This window comes from Periplaneta americana, chromosome 9 (genome assembly GCF_040183065.1).
Source record: "Periplaneta americana isolate PAMFEO1 chromosome 9, P.americana_PAMFEO1_priV1, whole genome shotgun sequence".
NCBI lineage: Eukaryota > Metazoa > Arthropoda > Insecta > Blattodea > Blattidae > Periplaneta > Periplaneta americana.
Window position 1 is genome coordinate 90,048,333 of NC_091125.1, and position 19,985 is coordinate 90,068,317.

General features: G+C 36.5%; 2 protein-coding genes across 3 annotated transcripts in view; one reads left to right on the forward strand and one right to left on the reverse strand.

Annotated features, from left to right (window-relative positions):
• Positions 1 to 17,235, reverse strand: part of LOC138706220 (renin-like) — a 28,482-nt gene extending 11,247 nt beyond the window's left edge. Inside the window, exons 1-5 of one of the 2 annotated variants that reach the window (XM_069835259.1) lie at positions 16,985 to 17,170; positions 11,080 to 11,167; positions 9,994 to 10,105; positions 6,119 to 6,222; positions 591 to 838 (exon numbers count right to left, since the gene is read on the reverse strand). In XM_069835259.1, the coding sequence (XP_069691360.1) occupies positions 591 to 838; positions 6,119 to 6,222; positions 9,994 to 10,105; positions 11,080 to 11,167; positions 16,985 to 17,046 (614 nt within the window). In that variant the 5' untranslated portion in view covers positions 17,047 to 17,170. Of the gene's footprint in view, positions 1 to 590; positions 839 to 6,118; positions 6,223 to 9,993; positions 10,106 to 11,079; positions 11,168 to 16,984 lie in introns of both variants that reach the window. The other variant, XM_069835261.1, reaches the window with a different exon arrangement.
• LOC138706225 (fatty acyl-CoA reductase wat-like) overlaps positions 1 to 19,985 on the forward strand; it is a 335,996-nt gene that overhangs the window by 64,972 nt on the left and 251,039 nt on the right. The gene's annotated exons all lie outside the window — the stretch shown is intronic.

The window sequence follows — 19,985 nt, forward strand, 5'->3', positions numbered from 1 at the left end:
AAAACTCGATCAACCAAGGTTTACTTATAGCTGTGAACTTAAAAATTATCGAATCTTCCCCGAATTTTAAGGCACATATTTTATTTCTTACTTACTTTCAGAAGAAGAAAAATGTGAGGAAGAGGTTCCTCCCTTCCCTCCCCTGAGGAACCGCCACTGCTAGCGAATTTTTCAAATTTAACTTATCCACTGCAGATTGTTGCTAAATTGTAATTGTAGCCTGGGTCCTTACGAATAGTTTGACACCACTGTGAATTTTCTATCGCTTCGCATTCTTGACTCGGTTGCAGCGCGACCTACTGATTCGTGTAACTTCTTCCCTCCCGCATATCCTGAGCTGCCGTCACCCTCTTCAACTCAGGATAACGTTGGATACATTGGTATTTCGTCTGTCGATCTACGTTTACTTAATTGGAATGTATCATGTAGTTTAGAAATTATAAACGCCACAAAACTCGCCTGAAAATGTGTCGGTTGTTTTTCTGAAATGGCATCCTAGTACTGGACGTATTCACGTTCGAAGTTATTGATACCACTGCGTCAAGTCAAGTCTTTCAAGGGTCGTTCTGCAGTCTTCTCGTGAGCCTTACCTTGTGAAGTGGAACGCAAAGACGGTAGGTGTCACAAGGCCCTGCAGCCTAATATTCTGGATGAAAGGTGTGGGCGCGTACGTCACTCTGATAGGAACGAATGTGTAGATTTCTGACAAGAATGGAACCAATAGGGAATCAGCATTAAAGCCCAGGCCAATCGTGCCGTCCGACTCGTACAACTGCAGGTCCTCGTCTTCTTCATCAAGGAGTACCATCTGCTGGTGCTCCACCGTGAGACCTGCGAACTGCATACACATACTGTATTAATAATAATAGTCGAACCTCGATAAATCGAATTCCATGACAACGGAAAAATATTTCGATTTATCGAGGTTTCGAATAACCGAGGTCCAATTTTAATTTACTTCAGATGTCTAACAATGCTTTTAAGGAACAATTTTGATTATAATGGTCTGTAATTTTAGTTTGCTTCATACTCTTAAGCGTTTGAGTAGATATCAATTTCGTTTCCGACTGTTACAATGGCCTGCAACACAGCTAGATGCTTCAGAATAAGATCGCAGCGTGGTAACAGCTATTCTTGCCTGCTTAGCTGAAACGGAAGATTCTTTCACCACACAAAACTTTTCCAAAAACGATTTTTTTCTTCCCCAACCATTCAGTACTAGCTCTGAAGTTATTATGACCCAATAATTTTGCAATAGTAATATGCGTTACAAGAGCGGTATGTTGAAGTTTTCATGTTCGTGGAAAAGTTTGAAAAAGCGAAACGTAGTTGAGCTTTTTTAATTTCCGAGAATTGAAAGAAAACATACCGCTCGTGTATCGTACATTATTTTGTACGAAGATCGTTTATTACATACTTGAAAGAGGAATTTCTAATTAGTTGCAATGAAGTCTCCATCTTGGTTTCTGTTCAATGACGGCAAATTTGCAAAACAAAAATATCTATCTTCAACATTGTTGCTTTAGAATGTTTTCTGTGTTTACTATACTCCAGCAGGCCGTGATATACGTCTGTCTTTTTTTTTCCCCAGTCTATGATGAGTCTGGAATCTTGTTGATTTTTTCACTGCTTCCTTAATGTTACTTGCATCACGAATGCAGTAACTTTAGAGGAGTTGTAGAGTTTACTTAATTTTTGCAAATATTTAAAAACAATAATTAACAGTGCAATTTAGGTGAAATTGCAGTGGTAAGTTTCCAATTTATAATTATTACTATATTGAAGTCTCTAAAAATAATATGTTAAAAGCCTAAAGCAGTAAAATCAATATGCCACTTAAGCGGTAAGAAGAGGGAAATTGTTGTGTGTGTTAGGTTGGGAATACTGAATGAGGAATTTTAGACTTTCCGCGGATTGGTTTTGTGCGGAAACCAAGCAAATACGCATGATCTCGCACAAATATTCTTTTCCTTAAATATCGAACCAACTATGTATACATTGTTGTTTCCACAATGATGAAACGGTCACCGGCGTAGTTCAGTCGGCTAAGACACTTGCCTGTGATCCAGAGTTGTGTTATGGCGCGGGTTCTATCCCTGCTTGAGCTGATTACCTGATTGGATTTTTCCGAGGTTTTCCTCAACTATAAGGCAAATATCAGGTAATCTATGACCCATCCTCGACCTCATCTTGTCAAATATCATCTCGCTATCACCAATCCCATCGACGCTAAATAACCTAGCAGTTGATACAGCTTCTTTAAATACCCAAGTAAACAAAATGCTGAAACCATTTCACCAAATATTCTTCAATGTCGGAAAATTCAACATCTCTTTTTCTTTTCCGATTTGTTTCAATAGATGTAGCTCCATAATGCGAGCTTCATTTTATAGGATTGTTGAAAGTGTGCTGGTTGGATTACCAAATCCGGTCGCGATGTTCTTCACTCCTTCACTTATGTTAGTCAATCACTTTCCACTTTTCTGCAATGATTTGTATTTCCGTTTTGAATCGATATCAGTTACGAACTTGAACCAGACTTAATCTTCAGTAACAACCAGTGCTGTCATGATGATTATTTGCTTGACCAAACAGCTAAGCTCTTATTTTTTCCCCTTGAAATATATTTTGTTTTCTCTCTATCCCTTCAATTGTCATTTAATGGTTCGTTTCATATTAAAGAAGTAGTAAAGAAATTGTTTTAATTTACCTGTCAATTGTAAAGCAAGATTTAAAGAATATCCTATGAAGCTCTCACAGTAGTTGCGCGCTTGTCTTGATGAATCTTGGAGCATGTATCTGCAGCACTTCGTGTTTTTTCAACCGTTATTTTCTATAATTACGTTTCAGGATTCCAGCGCTGTATAGGTGACCTTTTGTGTTTATGAACATCAAAGAAGATATTATATTAAGAACAGCAATAGATGGTCTAAAATCAGTACTGATTTCCATGTACAAAATATAGACCTCTGTATAAAAAATTAGGCATCCACACGCCGTACAGCTCTGTATGGACAAAATTTTCTCTTCCCCAAGAGATTCATGAAAAAATTGTAGGTTCTCATACGATATATGCTCTGTATAGCCTCAATGACAGGACTGGTAATAACCTGATTTTAACAGTAACAGTCAGTTCTACTTTATTCACTCAAGGCCAGTACGTAAAAACAAAACGAGTGGAAGGGAAGGGACCTTGACGAAGTGTACAGTAGAGGACTGAGCAGATTCGATTTATAGAGGGTCGGTCTATCTTAAATTCGTTTTAGAGAGGTTTTCATGAGAAAATTCGATTTGTAGAGGGACGGATGTTTGCATGCCAATTATAGAGATTAAATTTTCACAATATCACCTGGAAATTTTCCTAAAAATGCGATTTATTTATTTATTCTTTTTTCGAATTGGCAAGGTTTTGTTGTGTAGCGAAGGACACAGACTAAAACTTCGACTTAGCGAGTGTTTCTATTTATCAAGTTTCGATTTATCGAGATTCGACTTTATGTCTCGAACTAATATGAAGGGTGACTGAAATTTTTTTTACACTTATGACTTCAAAGTTCAGGATCGCAAGGCTATCGTTTAGGAAATCAGGGATTAAAATAAATAAGACAAGTGCACACCCCCCGTGCCCTGTTTAGAGGAGGGTAATCTCGGTTAACCGACCTCCCAATATTTCGTTTTCACTTTCATTCGTATGCCATTACTTCTTTTTTAAGTTTTCCGTTATTTATATTTAAAATATTCTTCGCATATAGTTTCCGCAGTTTTATTTTGCTTTAGAATCTTCTTTCACTAATAATTTATAAAAATTAAGTTTTCTGGCTGTGTCCTGTCAATTTATGTCATTTTTATTGTCATCGTAACGACATTAAACTTCATTTGTGTTTCCGTCGTGTTTTTTTTAACATTCTGTGAACACTTTTTTTTCCAGCAACTGGCTGTCACTCTTATATCTATAAATAACCTCGTTGTCTGTTCTTTCCTTTCATTATACATCTAACAATGTCACCAGACATCAACGACCTATCTGCTAGATGAACTTAACCTTTCGTTCTGGGATGACTTCTTCTACTCCTGTGGGATGTCATGGCATACGTATATGTCCCTTTTTCATTCTTTCTCCTTCTTTAACATCTGAATTTTCATCGCTACTAACAAGTTCGGAATTTTCCAACACCATATGAAATTCGATATTACCCTTCTATAAACTTCATCTTCATAAAGGTACAGGTGCTCAGCAGCCATGATGATCGTAGTCATTCATGATGATTGGAAGGGCGTGTTTCTGAACTGGCGTAGGTTTCATGTATCCGGATTTCTTCACATTACTTAGGACAAATGAATGGAGACCTGCACATTGAAATGTATCTACAGGACTAGGAACGTTGTCACCAATTACCCTAACTTAAATGTTGTCATATTTATCAAAATTAATCCCAGAGCTAATGCCGCCTACGAACATAGTCTCATCATCTGTTGGATCTGGTGGCATGTAGACTTCACGTTTGGCTGATAGAAAAACATAGTGATTTACGTAACCTACAGGCAAGCAAATATTTCTGAGCACAGATCGGCGCGTAGGGTAAAAAAATGAGGGGAGGGAATCACGTGACTGTGACGTGACCGGCTGTTTTGGAAATACTATCGCTACAGATGTACCCAAAAATCATTTGGTCTTACCTTAAAGTTATGTATTGAAGCAATACTTACAGAACATTGTCTATTTTGACACAGTACATAACACATCACAGCTATATTCCTAAGCTAACTTAATGTATTTTTACTAACGAGAATATCATTATTCCACTAGTCGGATATAGGCATTTGACACAAACTCATGCTTTCTCCCAGCATGATGGATAATTAATTCTGTTCCCTTTGAAAACGGGAACAGTTAGGCCATGCAGAGAGCCGTATGATGATGTATGTGACGTGGAAGATAATTATTGTCCATGTATATTATTAGAGGCGACTCACTCTTATATTACTGCGTAAAAAGTAAATTATTTCAGCCTTGATATTACGTTCTTTCAAGTTTCCTGTGTCAATTTGTGTTTTTCCACCCATTCTTAGACTGTGGAGAATTTTCCGGAGCGTGTTTATATTTCCTTCGAAAGTAATCGAAAATTATAATTTGATATGCAGTCTTTTTGCATCTGCCTATATTTTCCTGTTAATAAATGAAAATAATTTGCTGTACGCTGGACACATGCTTCTTAGACTTGTCTAAAGTGGTCTTCCACGCCCTTGTAGGCCTTTGTGCAGTGTTGAAAATGACAAGACCCATCTGACTCAATCTTCTGAATCTGATCTTTAGTACGGCTGACCGAAATATACGAAACACCATTTGTTTTCGCTACTGTTTTCATAACTGACTTGATCGATGTCCCTGGAGTAGCTGCTCTTTTCATGGGTTGGAGTACGTTCGCAATTACCTAGCGTGTTTGGCTGTGCAATAATTTGCCTTATATATTTTTTGTTCTGGTGGCATGTTCACACAGCGAATGTTTTCACTCTGTTAATACAATGAATTGAACACGTAGACAGTTAATGCTGGTTCACAATAAACCGGGAACTGAAACGACAACGAGAACGAGAATGGAAATATTGTTAAAATAAATGTATTTAAATGCGATCATTCACAATTAAATATTGTAAATGCTCACATTTAAATACATTTATTTTAACATTATTTCCGTTCTCGTTCTTGTTGTCGTTTCCGCTCCCGGTTTATTGTGAACCAGTCTTTATTCTAGTCTGCGCAGACAATCCATCCGGTCCAAGGCAAGTCCACTGTCCTAAGTATTTTAAGGGGTAACAGACGTTCAGAACATGGTGCCCACCACACCATATCATGCCAGGGGTTCAGTTCTACCTCCATATGTATCATTTATGAGTCTTAAGAGCTCTTAAGGGGATGCCATTAACTTATTATGCATGTGAGTAATATATTCTAATCACTGTAGCTTCAAAACTTACTGTGTGACTTGGAAAATAGCTACACGTATGAAGATTGTCTTCTGTAATTAAAAAAAAAGCTAAATATTGATTGTAAACATGTGCTGATTTCATAGTGTAGAGTTAGCTATGCTTTTCTCATGTTCTACATATTTGCACTTACTCTCACTTCGTCTTCACAGAAGCGACCAGATCCATTTCCCACCATGTATGTAATGTATGTAGAGTAGTTACTTTCCCTTTGACACTGAAATTTGGCCCGACCAACTGGAAAATAGAGAAATGAGATATTACATTACGTATGCACACTAAGAAGAGTAATAGCAGCTTTCAGTTGTTGGAAGAAATAGACTTGTATCTTTTTATTAGGGTGCGAGAAGTTGACTCATAGCCGCATGATTTTGCACCGCCATGTGCTGCTGCACCACACTGCTGCGATCCCTTGGGCGAATCTCGTTACTGGCCATGCGCTCGCATGCTGGACGAGAAGATGGCCGGATGGTCGTAGTTCTACAGCCGTGGCGAGAACGTGACTCGCGAGACATTGTGGCTCGCAGTGATAGCTGTGCATTTCGCTTGCTTCTAACCTCCACCAACCCCCACCCTCTCACTCATTGGAGTCAAACTCCGTTCCATTTGTATTTGTCTCTGACCTACGAGTGGCATATGTCTCTCTCGAAACCATGTACTAAAGTTCCAAGTAGGATGGGAGGACACATTTTTTGCTGTCACTATAATGAGAATATTAAATGTATGATTTGTTCACAAGTATTACGAGGAAAACGGTTGTATAACATAAAACGGCATTATACTACATGTTACTGATGAAACATTAAAAGGTTAAGTGTTATTGTTGTTATAATAATAATAATAATAATAATAATAATAATAATAATAATAATAATAATCATCATCATCATCATCTCTGTACGTCGACCCTTTTTCAGCAGATGTACGAATAATGCGGTTAGCTCTTCAATTTGAACTCACTGATTTACTATGTAATGTCAAATGAAAGCTAGATGTAAGGACTTGACAAATGTTGAACTTTCAAATCTTTGCCAAAAAATAAATATCGGAAGCTTCGTTCTTTCGCTTGCTATGTTGAAGCCATGTTCGCTACAACTTACGTTTGTGAAAAATTATTTTCAACAATTAAAATAGTAAAAACCAAATTTAGATCACGACTGACAGACAAATACCTTCGTGATCAACTACGACTGGCAGTAAGTGACATAATTCCTGATTTTGAAACTTTGTCGCAGAGACATTCAAGACAGTTAATTTTAGGTTGTGATATTGTTCATTTATTGTTCATTTCTTTCTTCGCTACACGTACTAAACATTAGTTTGTAGCCTTGTACTGTATAAAATTACATTTAAGTGCTTGACGTAAGGAAAATGAAAATCCGTTAATAAGTCAGTTGCTTCACTTCCCCTTCGGGTGTCCGCCTCCCTCCATATGCACGTTGCAGATTACACAGTGGCTCGGCGCACGATTACATTTTCGCCACGGCTGTGACGTAGTACAACATTTTCCCGGGAAGGAGAGTTCTTCCGATTCTGCCAGTACGCGATATATAAATACTTGGACTTGTTCCACAGCACAGTTTGTTGTACGCAGAAGAGCAGTATCTTGTTGGGACAAGATGAACAAGGGGACGACAGGGAGAATAGAGGAATACAAGGGGAATATAAGGAGAACAAGGGGAATATAAGGAGAATAAGGGGATAAAAGAATAACAAGAGGACGACGAGGACAACAAGAAGAACAAGGAGAATACAAAAAGAAGAAACAGAAATCTAATGAGGAGGGCAATATCAAAGAGAACAAGGGGAATACAAGAATAACAAGGAGACGACAAGGAGAACAAGAAGAATAGGGAGAACAAGGAAAATACAAGAACTAACAGAAATGTAATGAGAAGGGCAATATCAAAGAGAACAAGGGGAATGTAAGGAGAGGAAGGGGAATACATTGAGAAGAAGGGGAATACAAGAGGAATAGGGAAATGCAAGAAAACAAGGAGAACAAAGGGAATATAATGAGAACAAGGGGAATACAAGAATGAAAAGGGAACGGCAAAGAAAACAAGGAGAATACAAGGAGAAAAGGGGAAATACAAGAAGGACAAACATGAATACAATGAGAACCAGAGGAATACAAAGAGAACAATGTAAATACAAAGAGAACAAGGGGAATATAATGAGAACAAGGAGAAAACAAAGAGAACAAGGGGAATATAATGAGAACAAGGAGAATACAAAGAGAACAAGGGGAATTTAATGAGAACAAGGAGAATACAAAGAGAACAAGGTAAATACAAAGAGAACAAGGGGAATATAGTGAGAACAAGGAGAATACAAAGAGAACAAGGGGAATATAATGAGAACAAGGAGAATACAAAGAGAACAAGGAGAATATAATGAGAACAAGGAGAATACAAAGAGAACAAGGGGAATATAATGAGAACAAGGAGAATACAAAGAGAACAAGGGGAATATAATGAGAACAAGGAGAATACAAAGAGAACAGGGGTTAATATAATGAGAACAATGGGAATATAATGATAACAAGGGGAATACAAAGAGAACAAGGGAAATATAATGAGAACAGGGGTTAATATAATGAGAACAAGGGGACTATAAACAGAACAAGGGGAATATAATGAGAACAAGGGGAATACAAAGAGAACAAGGGGAATATAATGAGAACAAGGGGAATACAAAGAGAACAAGGGGTATATAATGAGAACAAGGAGAATACAAAGAGAACAAGGGGAATATAATAACAAGGGGAATACAAAGAGAACAAGGGGAATATAATGAGAACAAAGAGAATACAAAGAGAACAAGGTAAATACAAAAAGAACAAAGGGAATATAATGATAACAAGGGGAATGCAAAGAGAACAAGGGGAATATAATGAGAACAAGGGGAATACAGAGATAACAAGGGGAACACAACTAGAATGAAGGGAATACAATGAAAAGAGGAACACAATGAGGAAAAAGAGGAGAAGAATGGAAGAGAAGGAAAATAGAGGAATACAAGACAAGTGGAATAGGCTACAAGGACAACACGGGGAGTACAATGAGAACAATGAGTATACAAAGAAAATGAGAGGACAAATAGAACAAGGGGACGACAAGAAGGAGAAGAGGAAAACTAGAAGGACAAGGTGAATACAGGAAAATAAGGAAAAGAATAGGAATGCAAGGAGAGAGGGGGAATACAAGGAGAATAACTAGAATATAATATTACAAGAGGAATATAATTAAATAAAAGGAAATCTATTGAAAACAAGAGGAATATAATAAGAACACGGGGAGAACAATGAGAGGAAGGGTGATACAATGAGAAAGAGAGGAATAAAATAAGGAGGGGAATAAAATGAGAAGACAAAGAGGGAAAGGGGAAGACAAGACAAATTAGAGGAATATAAGACAAGTGCAATACAAGGATAGCAAGAGGAATAGAAATACAATGACAATACATGGAGAATAAAGAGGAGACAAGTAGAAGAAGGGGACGATAAGAAGGTTAAGGGGAAGACTAGAAGGACAAGGGAAATACAGGGAGAACAAGGAGAATACTGATAAAGTAAGGAGAATAGAAGGGAACAGGGTGACGACAAAGAAAGCAAGGAAAAGACGAGGAAAATAAGAGGAAGATAAGGAGAACAAGAGAAAGACAAGAGAACACGAGGATTACAGTGAGAACAAGAGGAATTCAAGGAGGGCAAGATGAGCACAAGGGGAACAAGGCAACTATTATGAGAATAAGGGGATGACAAGAGTAGGGTTTTGTATTGTTATGCCAGGGTCAATTCTCAAGTTACAGTGAGGAGAAAGACTTAGTTCTACATCAAAATTTGCGTATGATTTCTAGACAACGTCGTGTACAATCAAAAACGTTTCTGTTGATTTCATGAATGTCATTGTTATTTATTTTTGTTGTTGGTTTAATTGTATTAATTTCAGTGAAGTTAATGGAAGATTTAGACTTCTTCCTGTTAGGTAGATGAACTGTACTCACCGCAGCTGTCACACTTTGCGGATGGCAGGACGAAAGTCGAGGAACCGGTGTCCAGCTCTACAGTGAACTCGCGACGCTCCTCCCCGACATAGATTGTGGCTATGTGGAATGTCTGAAATAATTTGATTCTGGATGTAGTGTTGGGAGAAGGTTAAATACAACGCGTTCAATCTCATTAATAGAACATTATGGTAAATTTACATTTTATGTAACAATATTGCTTCATTTTTTACTGTATGTCTACAAAATAAACAATAATGATTTTCTGCACAAAATCACACGAACTTTTTTCTAATGCTAAATTTTAATCTCTCCCGCTTCCGTAAAGTATCATTTTTAAATAAATTTCTAGCTGTGTGATTTTCGAAACGGGGTAAGAGACTCCTAGTTTCTAAAAATCGTTGAGAAACTGCTACAAAAGTTCGTCGATTAGGTAACCTTTGAGGAAACGTTGACGGTACATCCTTTTTGTTTCACTTGAATTACGACGACTTTCTCCATAAATTAATAACATATGATATTCCTAAACTGTAAATGACATTGTAAGTTGTTTGTTGAATACCTTGTCACCGCTCGGCAGTAGACCTATGGAGAGGGAGCTTGAACTCAGCTGACTCGTACTTACATCTGTGGAGAGTACTGCCTGCTGAACGTTGCCACGTCTCTCACGCCAGAATATTAACAAATTTAAGCATGCAATTTTATTTGATTTCACGAAAACTAATAGAACACACAAATATTTATTTAAACTAATATTAACTCTTTGTTAGATATGCCTACTGATGTAATTGTTTTCGTAATTTTACTAACGATATAAGCAGTATAACGCGAATAAAATAAGAAAATAAATATTTTTTTCTGGGAAAACTATCAAGTTTTGACCCTATGTTGTATGGACATTTTTTGATCCTGTAGACCGTCCCCGACGACTGTGAAAAGGACGGCACTTATACCCCTTACACTCTGTATATTACAAAATAATATCACATAATAAATCTGTGTTTTTGCACGTGTTACTCATTTATGATGTACTAGTCTGTGTTGTGTCACTGTCAAAGTATTGACGAAGCAGAAGAATTAACTTACTGATTCAACGAGTTTGAGGTCTACTCTTCTGGTGAGACTCCGTCTGAATACTCTGGATTCTGATCGCTCCTTCCTCTTTAAGGGAATCCTGCAACAAAACATTCTTAGCGTGCAAAAGTGAATAGAGTTCAGTGCCGCCTTTTTGTTCTCATTTGTTAAGCTATATGACTCTAAGCCAGCGGTGACCAAACTGGGTATCGTGATTACATCGTGTAATCAAAGACGTTCATACTGGTAAGGGGAGTTTCTTGTACGTTGCTCTGTCTCGCTTACGTACTGAAGGTAAGCAGTGTCGGTACCACGTCGCTCTACAAACCCTCTGTCCCTACGAGCAGAACAAAAGGTTTCGTACAGAATGGGAAGAGGAATTTATTCGCTGTTCTGTTGAAGAAAATGTAATATATGTTGCTTTGCTCAATGGTTCAATTAGTAGTAGTATATAGAAGCGACAGTACAGGGCATTAGGCTGAATACACGGGCATAATAATAATAATAATAATAATAATAATAATAATAATAATAATAATAATAATAATAATAATAATAATAATTATTATTATTTATCAGCAAGTGTTACCATAATTCTTATATACGTACCTGAATATATACCTAGGCCTACATCTTCCCTTGAAGGATAAAATAATTACTAGACTACGCTATATCTCCATTTTAATTTTTTTTTTATCTTTTGATGACTATTATGAGTTATTCATTTAATAATAATAATAATAATAATAATAATAATAATAATAATAATAATAATAATAATAATAATGATAATAATAATAATAATAATAATACTAATAATAATAATAATTATAATAATATAATACTGATAGTATTACCAGTAGTAGTAGTAGTAGTAGTAGTAGTAATAATAATAATAATAATAATAATAATAATAACAATAATAATAATATAGAAAACTGATTGGTTATTACGTGCTAGTGTAGTAATGAAACGAGCTATTAAACTCCAAGAACTGAAATCAGCCATAAATCATCGTCATGAAGAGAAAGATGACTTACATAAAATGTAAGGAAGCCAGCTGTCTATGCAGTGGCGAACGAAATAGCTCGGTCTCTTTAAGTCTTCCAACGGAGGAGAGTTTTTTAAAAACGTAATGATCAAGGTGGCTGAAATAATTTTTGCAATGAAAGTTGTTAATTAATTCTGAAAAACTACGTTTCGTCGACTAAATATCCAGAAGAGAATTCAGGAGATTTCTGATTGTGTTCATGAGGAACATTAAAAGAAGCAAGAAAAAAATGTATATATTATTGGCTCTTGATGGCAGTAGTGACATTACTGATACAGCGAAGCTTGCGATTTTTATTAGCGGGTTGATGAAGAACTCAATGTTAGTGCACGAACCACCACTGGTTGTAGTTTTCATGCCAAGTACCTCTCCCCCGTCCCTTTACTTCATAGACTGTCTCTCGCGTGTAATCACTGCCTTTCGAGTTTTGGTCACCGTTGCTCCAAGCGTAAGCAGCAAGCCTACAGTTTTTACATTCTCATAATATGAAGTATGGGAGAAAAAGTATTGTGATTCTGCTGCGAGGTTTTTTTTTTTTTTTTTTTTGCACAAATGCACGTTTTCAGCATTGTCACGCAATCTCTTGAACATGGTTGGAAATTTCAGATGTGAAGACTAAAGTAATGGATTCCATATGGAAAGAAATCATCATAGTGAAATATAGAGTTACAATATGCCTCTAGAGTATGTTTAATATTTTATATATACGGATTTCATTTCAAAACTTTCTAGTGTGTTTCCTGACTAATCCGATTACATTATTGGGTTATTAAATCTCTCATTTCTTAAATTTTCTCAGGCAGGGGAGTATAAACAACTGATTTCAAATGACTCCAGAGGAAGAAGTCAAGCGGCGTCAGGTCTGAAGGTCTCGCCGGCCATTTTACAGAACCTCTCCTACCAATCCATTTTCGAGGACATTTTCTATCTAGTCGTCGTCGCATAGGTAGTGCATAATATGGGGGAGCTCCGTCCTGTTGAAAATACAAATTTTGTTCGTTCAACACCATGTTACCTTCATTGACTTGGTTTTCTAGCGATAATATGATAAGTGGATCAGTTACACTTTCTGATAAGTTTAGATACAATTCTCCAGTCAGGTTTTCTTCAATAAAAATCGGCCCAACAATGTTATCATAAAAAATTCCAGCCCACACATTGACCTTCTGAGAAAACTGAGTATGATCGTCAGAAACATATAGGGGATTTTCATTTTTCCACTATCTACAATTGTATTAGTTGACAAACCCATTCAAGAAAAATGTCGCTTCATCACTAAAACAAATATTTTGTGTAAAATTTGGGTTATCTTCAATTATTATCTGAGACATATCTTCACAAAATTTTACTCTTCTAACAAAATTGTCTTCGCTGAGCTGTTGGTGAGTTTGTATCTTATAGGGGAAAAAAAATTTGTTCAATTTTAGCACTTTATGTATGGAACCAATCGAAATGTTTGTTACAGCAGCTACTTTTGGAATGGAGGTGGTAGGTCCATTAATGAAATGGCTTTGTGTTCCGATCTGCGAAGTTTCTTCGTGTTTTGTAGGTTGCTTATTTGTTATTAGGTACTAGATCTATCACATATCGGCGACTTACGTTTTTCTCAGGATACCTCTCGTTGAAAGCTGTAGCAGTTCTGCGAGCACAACGATATTCAGCTCCATAAATATGATTTCTATTCTCTCTTGAAAGGTATACACCATTTTAAAATAATTTAATACACAAACACAACTATTATATGAAATGGTCCATAGTCTTTGTATCATAGTTTTATTCTTTTCAACTCAAATCAACAGTAACAACAATCCAGTTGCCAGACGACGATAGAAAAAAAAAAGATGCGAAAACAAGTTAATGCGATGTAGAAACAATTGAATACTCTTTCAAATTTAAGTGTCACAACCAACTCCGGGCCATAAGCTTGAAAGGTGTACTAATATGGCCGTCAAATTACCCAAAATTCATCTCTTTTTCCGCTGTGTTCATCAGCTGTTTTGTTCATATTATTACGATTACAAATTGTTTCGTGTTGTGAATATTTCAAAAGTGTAGTCAAGTTCAATAGGTGTTATTTTTTTATAAATAAGCTAATATTCTGTTCGGCTCAACTGTAGAATATGCCCTTTGATATATCCCCCTATGCTTTAACATATGAAGGAATGCCAACATCCTTCTTGATAAGAGAAAGAATGTGGAAATGAAGTGTTCAGTCCATGTCACAACTAAACACTTTTAATAAATATACATTAATATAATAATCTGCTAGTAGTCCTGTTACCTCCACATCCATTCTAATCCGTTTACGTATGACCAAAACCGACAGTTACAATTTAATATTTGGCAATTAACGGTATTTTGCGGTGAATTATGAGGCGTAAATGTGTAGTTTGACGTCATATCCGTCGCACCGATTTCAAGCATATTTGCTGTGGAGTACTCCCTCCTTTCTGTTTATCCTCTCAGGTCACAACATAGGGGTGCCATTTGAAATTTCAAATTCGGGGTGGCTGGGGATGAGGGAGTGAAACTATCTTAATGTACAATTGAGATTGGTTTTAATCTTCTCCCTCAAAATCTAAATTGACGTGTTTTTTGCTTAATTAAATTCATTTAAAATTATATAGCTATTTAGACTGGGAAGCTTTGAGATGGAAACCCTGTATGTCTAGACTACCATTTGAATTATGAATAGGGAAAGGATATGACATCAAAATAGAATAGTTTTAATTATGCAACGAGTACTATTAATAAGAATTTCAAGCCTTCTGTTGTTAAAAAGCATACTAGAATTGAAGTCTACAAAACATTGGTGAGACCCATACCATACATGGTAGTGAAGTGTGGACTATATGTAAATGTGATGAACGCCGAATTACTTCCAGTGAACTTTATTTTATTTTATTTTTTTATTTATTGAGTATGCCCCAACGAGTGTAACTCATATGTGGGGGCTATGCAAGAACACATACATATGTTGTATAATGTAATATAAAAAGTCATGCAGCTACAGTCTGTGGAAGCAAACAATATCTCAAGAATTTATAAAAGAAATAAAGAAAGCAAAATATGAACAAATAGTAAGATAATAGGCTATAAAGTTTAGGGCAGAAGGAAGAACAAATTTGAAGCCATGAAATAAATAAATCAACTGAGAATTAAAGTAAATAGTCTTTCCAAAAACGTATTTTTAAAGAATTCTTAAAACACCGGCAATTTGGTAAAATTCTGTATTCTAAAGGAAGTTGGTTAAAAGTTGTTATTAAAAGAATGCTTAATTCCTTTCATTCCATAAGTTACTGAGCTATGCTGAGAAGGAAAATATATTTTCTCTTTGTCTTGTTAAGTGAGTATGTATATCTTTATTAAGGGGAGGCAGAGGTGAAATTTTCGAACAAAACTGAAGAAAAAATGAAAATTTGGCTTTTTACATTTTTATTATCTTTATTTTCATATTCCGATGTTAGTTTTTGATTTTGTGCCCTTTAAAAGTATGAAATTAAAACCAAGATAACTGTATTACTATATTATTCCCATAATAAACTAATACTTATCATTATTTATATACCTTCTCTGAACATATAAATAAAAAGAAATATTGAAAATTTCTTACAATATGGTGCATGGAGCATTTTATATCAAACGATATAAAGTTTTATAAAATTATTAATATTTACAGAACTATTGTACTTAGAAAGTTGAAACTTGGTATGTCCATTACTAATAACATACTTAGTATCCATGATCAATTTCAAACAAATCGGATACATTTTGTGGATTTTGAAATATTCACCTCTGCCTCCCCTTAAATTGAAATGTAATATTATTTAAAGAGAACAGCAGGCGCCACTAAATTAGATAAGAAGGAAAATACAGAATTTGAGGAAAATTAAGAATTTATTCAATTTTAGACAAAGTTCAATGTTATTGAACCATATGGTGGTCTAATGTCCTTAGAATTACATCTGAAAGGATAACTTGCCAAATGTTAAGTTAAAATCTTTGAGGAGAAATGTATTTGGATTGTCTGTTAAAACTGTGGAATGGGGTCGTAACAAGTCATTCATTGAGCTTAAAGGTAAAAGTATCCCCGTCACATGCCATGAAGGCACTTGGGGGGCATGGAAGTAGAGCCTCATACTTTCCATGACCTCGGCATTAGAATGAGGTGGTTTAATCGGCACCACGCTCTGACCGCCTTTTATCCCCGGGAAAGATTCGGTACTCAATTTTATAGGAGGCTGAGTGAACCTCGGAGCCGTTCTGAAAGTTTGGCAACGAGAAAAATCCCGTCACCGCTCGGGATCGAACCCCGGACCTTCCAGTCCGTAGCTGTACCAACTGAGCTACCCTACCGCCATTAATTGGACGTAGTATATGAAATTATGAGGAAGAAGAGGAAGAAGAAAGAGGAAGAAGAGGAAGAGGAAGAAGAGGAAGAGGAAGAAAAGGAGTTAAATTACATTGTTAAATGAAACTATGGACGTAGTATCACAGTCTAGTACATACAGTCACGAAGCTCAATACGTAGTAAATATGCGTCCATAGATACAGAGTTGCTAACCACTAGATCGCTACTATCGCCTCATCACAGACAATGCGAAATAGTACCTGCGCGTCTATTGTTCCTAGCACCCTCATAAACTCGAGCTTCGTGACTGTATGTAGTAGACAGTGCTAGTATAATGATAGAAGAACTGAATTAAAATGTAATGCTCAGAGTATAAAGAAGAATAGATGCGGTACTGTAACATGTATCAATTATACATTTTTGGGAACGGATTACAATGATAATGATTCACAAATAAGTTGCCAATATCTATAGAACATGACTTAAAGAAAAGAATGTCCTTAAACATGTATTACCGTAATAATCCGTTGGCGATCGTAATAAGGAACAACAACGCAAGCAGTCCTGAAGGAGACATCCTGGTGTAGCAATATTATTCTGCTGGGATGAGCACAGCTGTCACACTGAGGCACTTTGATGACCATATTTTCGCAATAGTTTCCAAGAAAATATATACTACGTGTGCAGCGCGTGGGTGCATGATGAAAACAGTTTGTTTTCTTATTTCGAGGTGCGAAATGTGTTGGACGTCACGATCGCACTGCACTACTGTTTTCCTCCATATTTGGCCTTCATTAGGCAAACGCGTGCGTTGAATTCATCACGGAGTCCAATGTTCCGCAACCGTCTTCTCCTCGCGGCACATCCTTAACTTACCCATGATTCAACACGGCACGTGAAAATGTTAATCCTCTCAAAAGCATATTTACTTACTTACAAATGGCTTTTAAGGAACCCAAAGGTTCATTGCCGCCCTCACATAAGCCCGCCATCGGTCCCTATCTTGTGCAAGATTAATCCAGTCTCTATCATCATACCCCACCTCCCTCAAATCCATTTTAATATTATCCTCCCATCTACGTCTCGGCCTCCCTAAAGGTCTTTTTCCCTCCGGTCTCCCAACTTATACTCTATATGAATTTCTGGATTCGCCCATACGTGCTACATGCCCTGCCCATCTCAAACGTCTGGATTTAATGTTACTAATTATGTCAGGTGAAGAATACAATGCGTGCAGTTCTGTGTTGTGTAACTTTCTCCATTCTTCTGTAACTTCATTCCGCTTAGCCCCAAATATTTTCCTAAGAACCTTATTCTCAAACACCCTTAACCTATGTTCCTCTCTCAGAGTGAGAGTCCAAGTTTCACAACCATACAGAAGAACCGGTAATATAACTGTTTTATAAATTCTAACTTTCAGATTTTTTGACAGCAGACTGGATGATAAGAGCTTCTCAACCGAATAATAACAAGCATTTCCCATATTTCTTCTGCGTTTCATTTCCTCCCGAGTGTCATTTATATTTGTTACTGTTGCTCCAAGATATTTGAATTTTTCCACCTCTTCGAAGGACAAATCTCCAATTTTTATATTTCCATTTCCTACAATATTCTGGTCACGAGACATAATCATATACTTTGTCTTTTCGGGATTTACTTCCAAACCGATCGCTTTACTTGCTTCAAGTAAAATTTCCGTGTTTTCCCTAATCGTTTGTGTATTTTCTCCTAACATATTCACGTCATCCGCATAGACAAGAAGCTGATGTAACCCGTTCAATTCCAAACCCTGCGTGTTATCCTGAACTTTCCTAATGGCATATTCTAAAGCGAAGTTAAAAAGTAAAGGTGATAGTGCATCTCCCTGCTTTAGCCCGCAGTGAATTGGAAAAGCATCAGATAGATACTGACCTATACGGACTCTGCTGTATGTTTCACTGAGACACATTTTAATTAATCGAACTATTTTCTTGGGAATACCAAATTCAATAAGAATATCATATAATACTTCTCTCTTAACCGAGTCATATGCCTTTTTGAAATCTATGAATAACTGATGCACTGTACCCTTATACTCCTATTTTTTCTCCATTATCTGTCGAATACAAAAAATCTGATCAATAGTCGATCTATTACGCCGAAAACCGCACTGATGATCCCCAATAATTTCATCTACGTACGGAGTTAATCTTCTCAAAAGAATATTGGACAACATTTTGTACGACGTCAACAAAAGTGATATTCCTCGAAAGTTACCACAGTTGGTTTTGTCCCCCTTTTTAAAAATAGGTACAATTATGGACTCCTTCCATTGTTCTGGTACAATTTCCTTTTCCCAAATAGCAAGTACAAGTTTATAAATTTCGCTATATAATGCACTTCCACCCTCTTGTATTAATTCTGCTGGAATTTGATCGATACCTGGAGTCTTGTACTTTATCAGATTTTCTATCGCAATTTCGACTTCTGAAAGCGTGGGTTCGGGTATAAATGGCTCAGCAGTTTGTATTTCAATTTCTTCCCGATTATTTCTATTTGGCCTATGTACATTTAGTAGTTGCGCAAAATAGTTTTTCCATCTGTTTAGGATTGATGGAGAGTCTGCAAGCAAGTCACCATTCTCATCCTTGATCACGTTTAGCCTTGGCTGATATCCGTTCTTAAATTCCTTTATACCCTTATATAAATCTCGAATGTTTTTATTCTTACTATTTGTTTCTACCTCATTCAGTTTTTCCTTCAAGTAACCTCTCTTTTTATTCCTAAGTGTACGACTTGCTTCCCGTCTTTCATTGAAATAATTATCTCTCTTCTCCTCAACTGGATCCTGTAAGAATTTCAATTTTGCCTGTTTCCTTCTTTCTACTACCATGCAACAATCTTCATCAAACCACGGTTTCTTTTTCTTAGTTTCATAATAACCTATGCTCTGCTCAGCTGCAATTTTGATACTATCTCTGATATTTTCCCACACGCTATTAACATCTAATTCTTTCTCAACTTCGTCGGAACTTTCTAAAGTGGTAAACCTATTCGAAATTTCGACCTGATAATTTTGCTTAGCTTTCTCGTCCTTTAATTTCAAAATATTGAATTTAGTAATATTAACTTGTTGCTCTACTCGCTATTTAACAAAATTAATATAGGCCTATACATACATAGGCGCCGACTTTTGGGAGCGGCAAGATATTTTCTGTCCCCTCAACTTATAAAGGCAGGGGTCTCGCCTGCCCAATAAAATTAATGGAGGGGCCTCTCCAATTAATTTGAAGAGAGATCCTCATGTAAAAAATTAATTTATTTGCTTGAAATATTAAATAACTTGATACATATGCCAAAAATGGTTATTTCATATTCATAGAGTCCACCGCTGTGGAGTTACAGTTAACATGCCCGTCCGTGAAAGAGCGAGCCCGGGTTCAAATCCTGGTTGGGATACGTTACCTGGTTGAGGCTTCTTCTGGGATTTTCCCTCAACTCATCAAGAGCAAATGTTTGGTAACTTTCGGCGCTGAA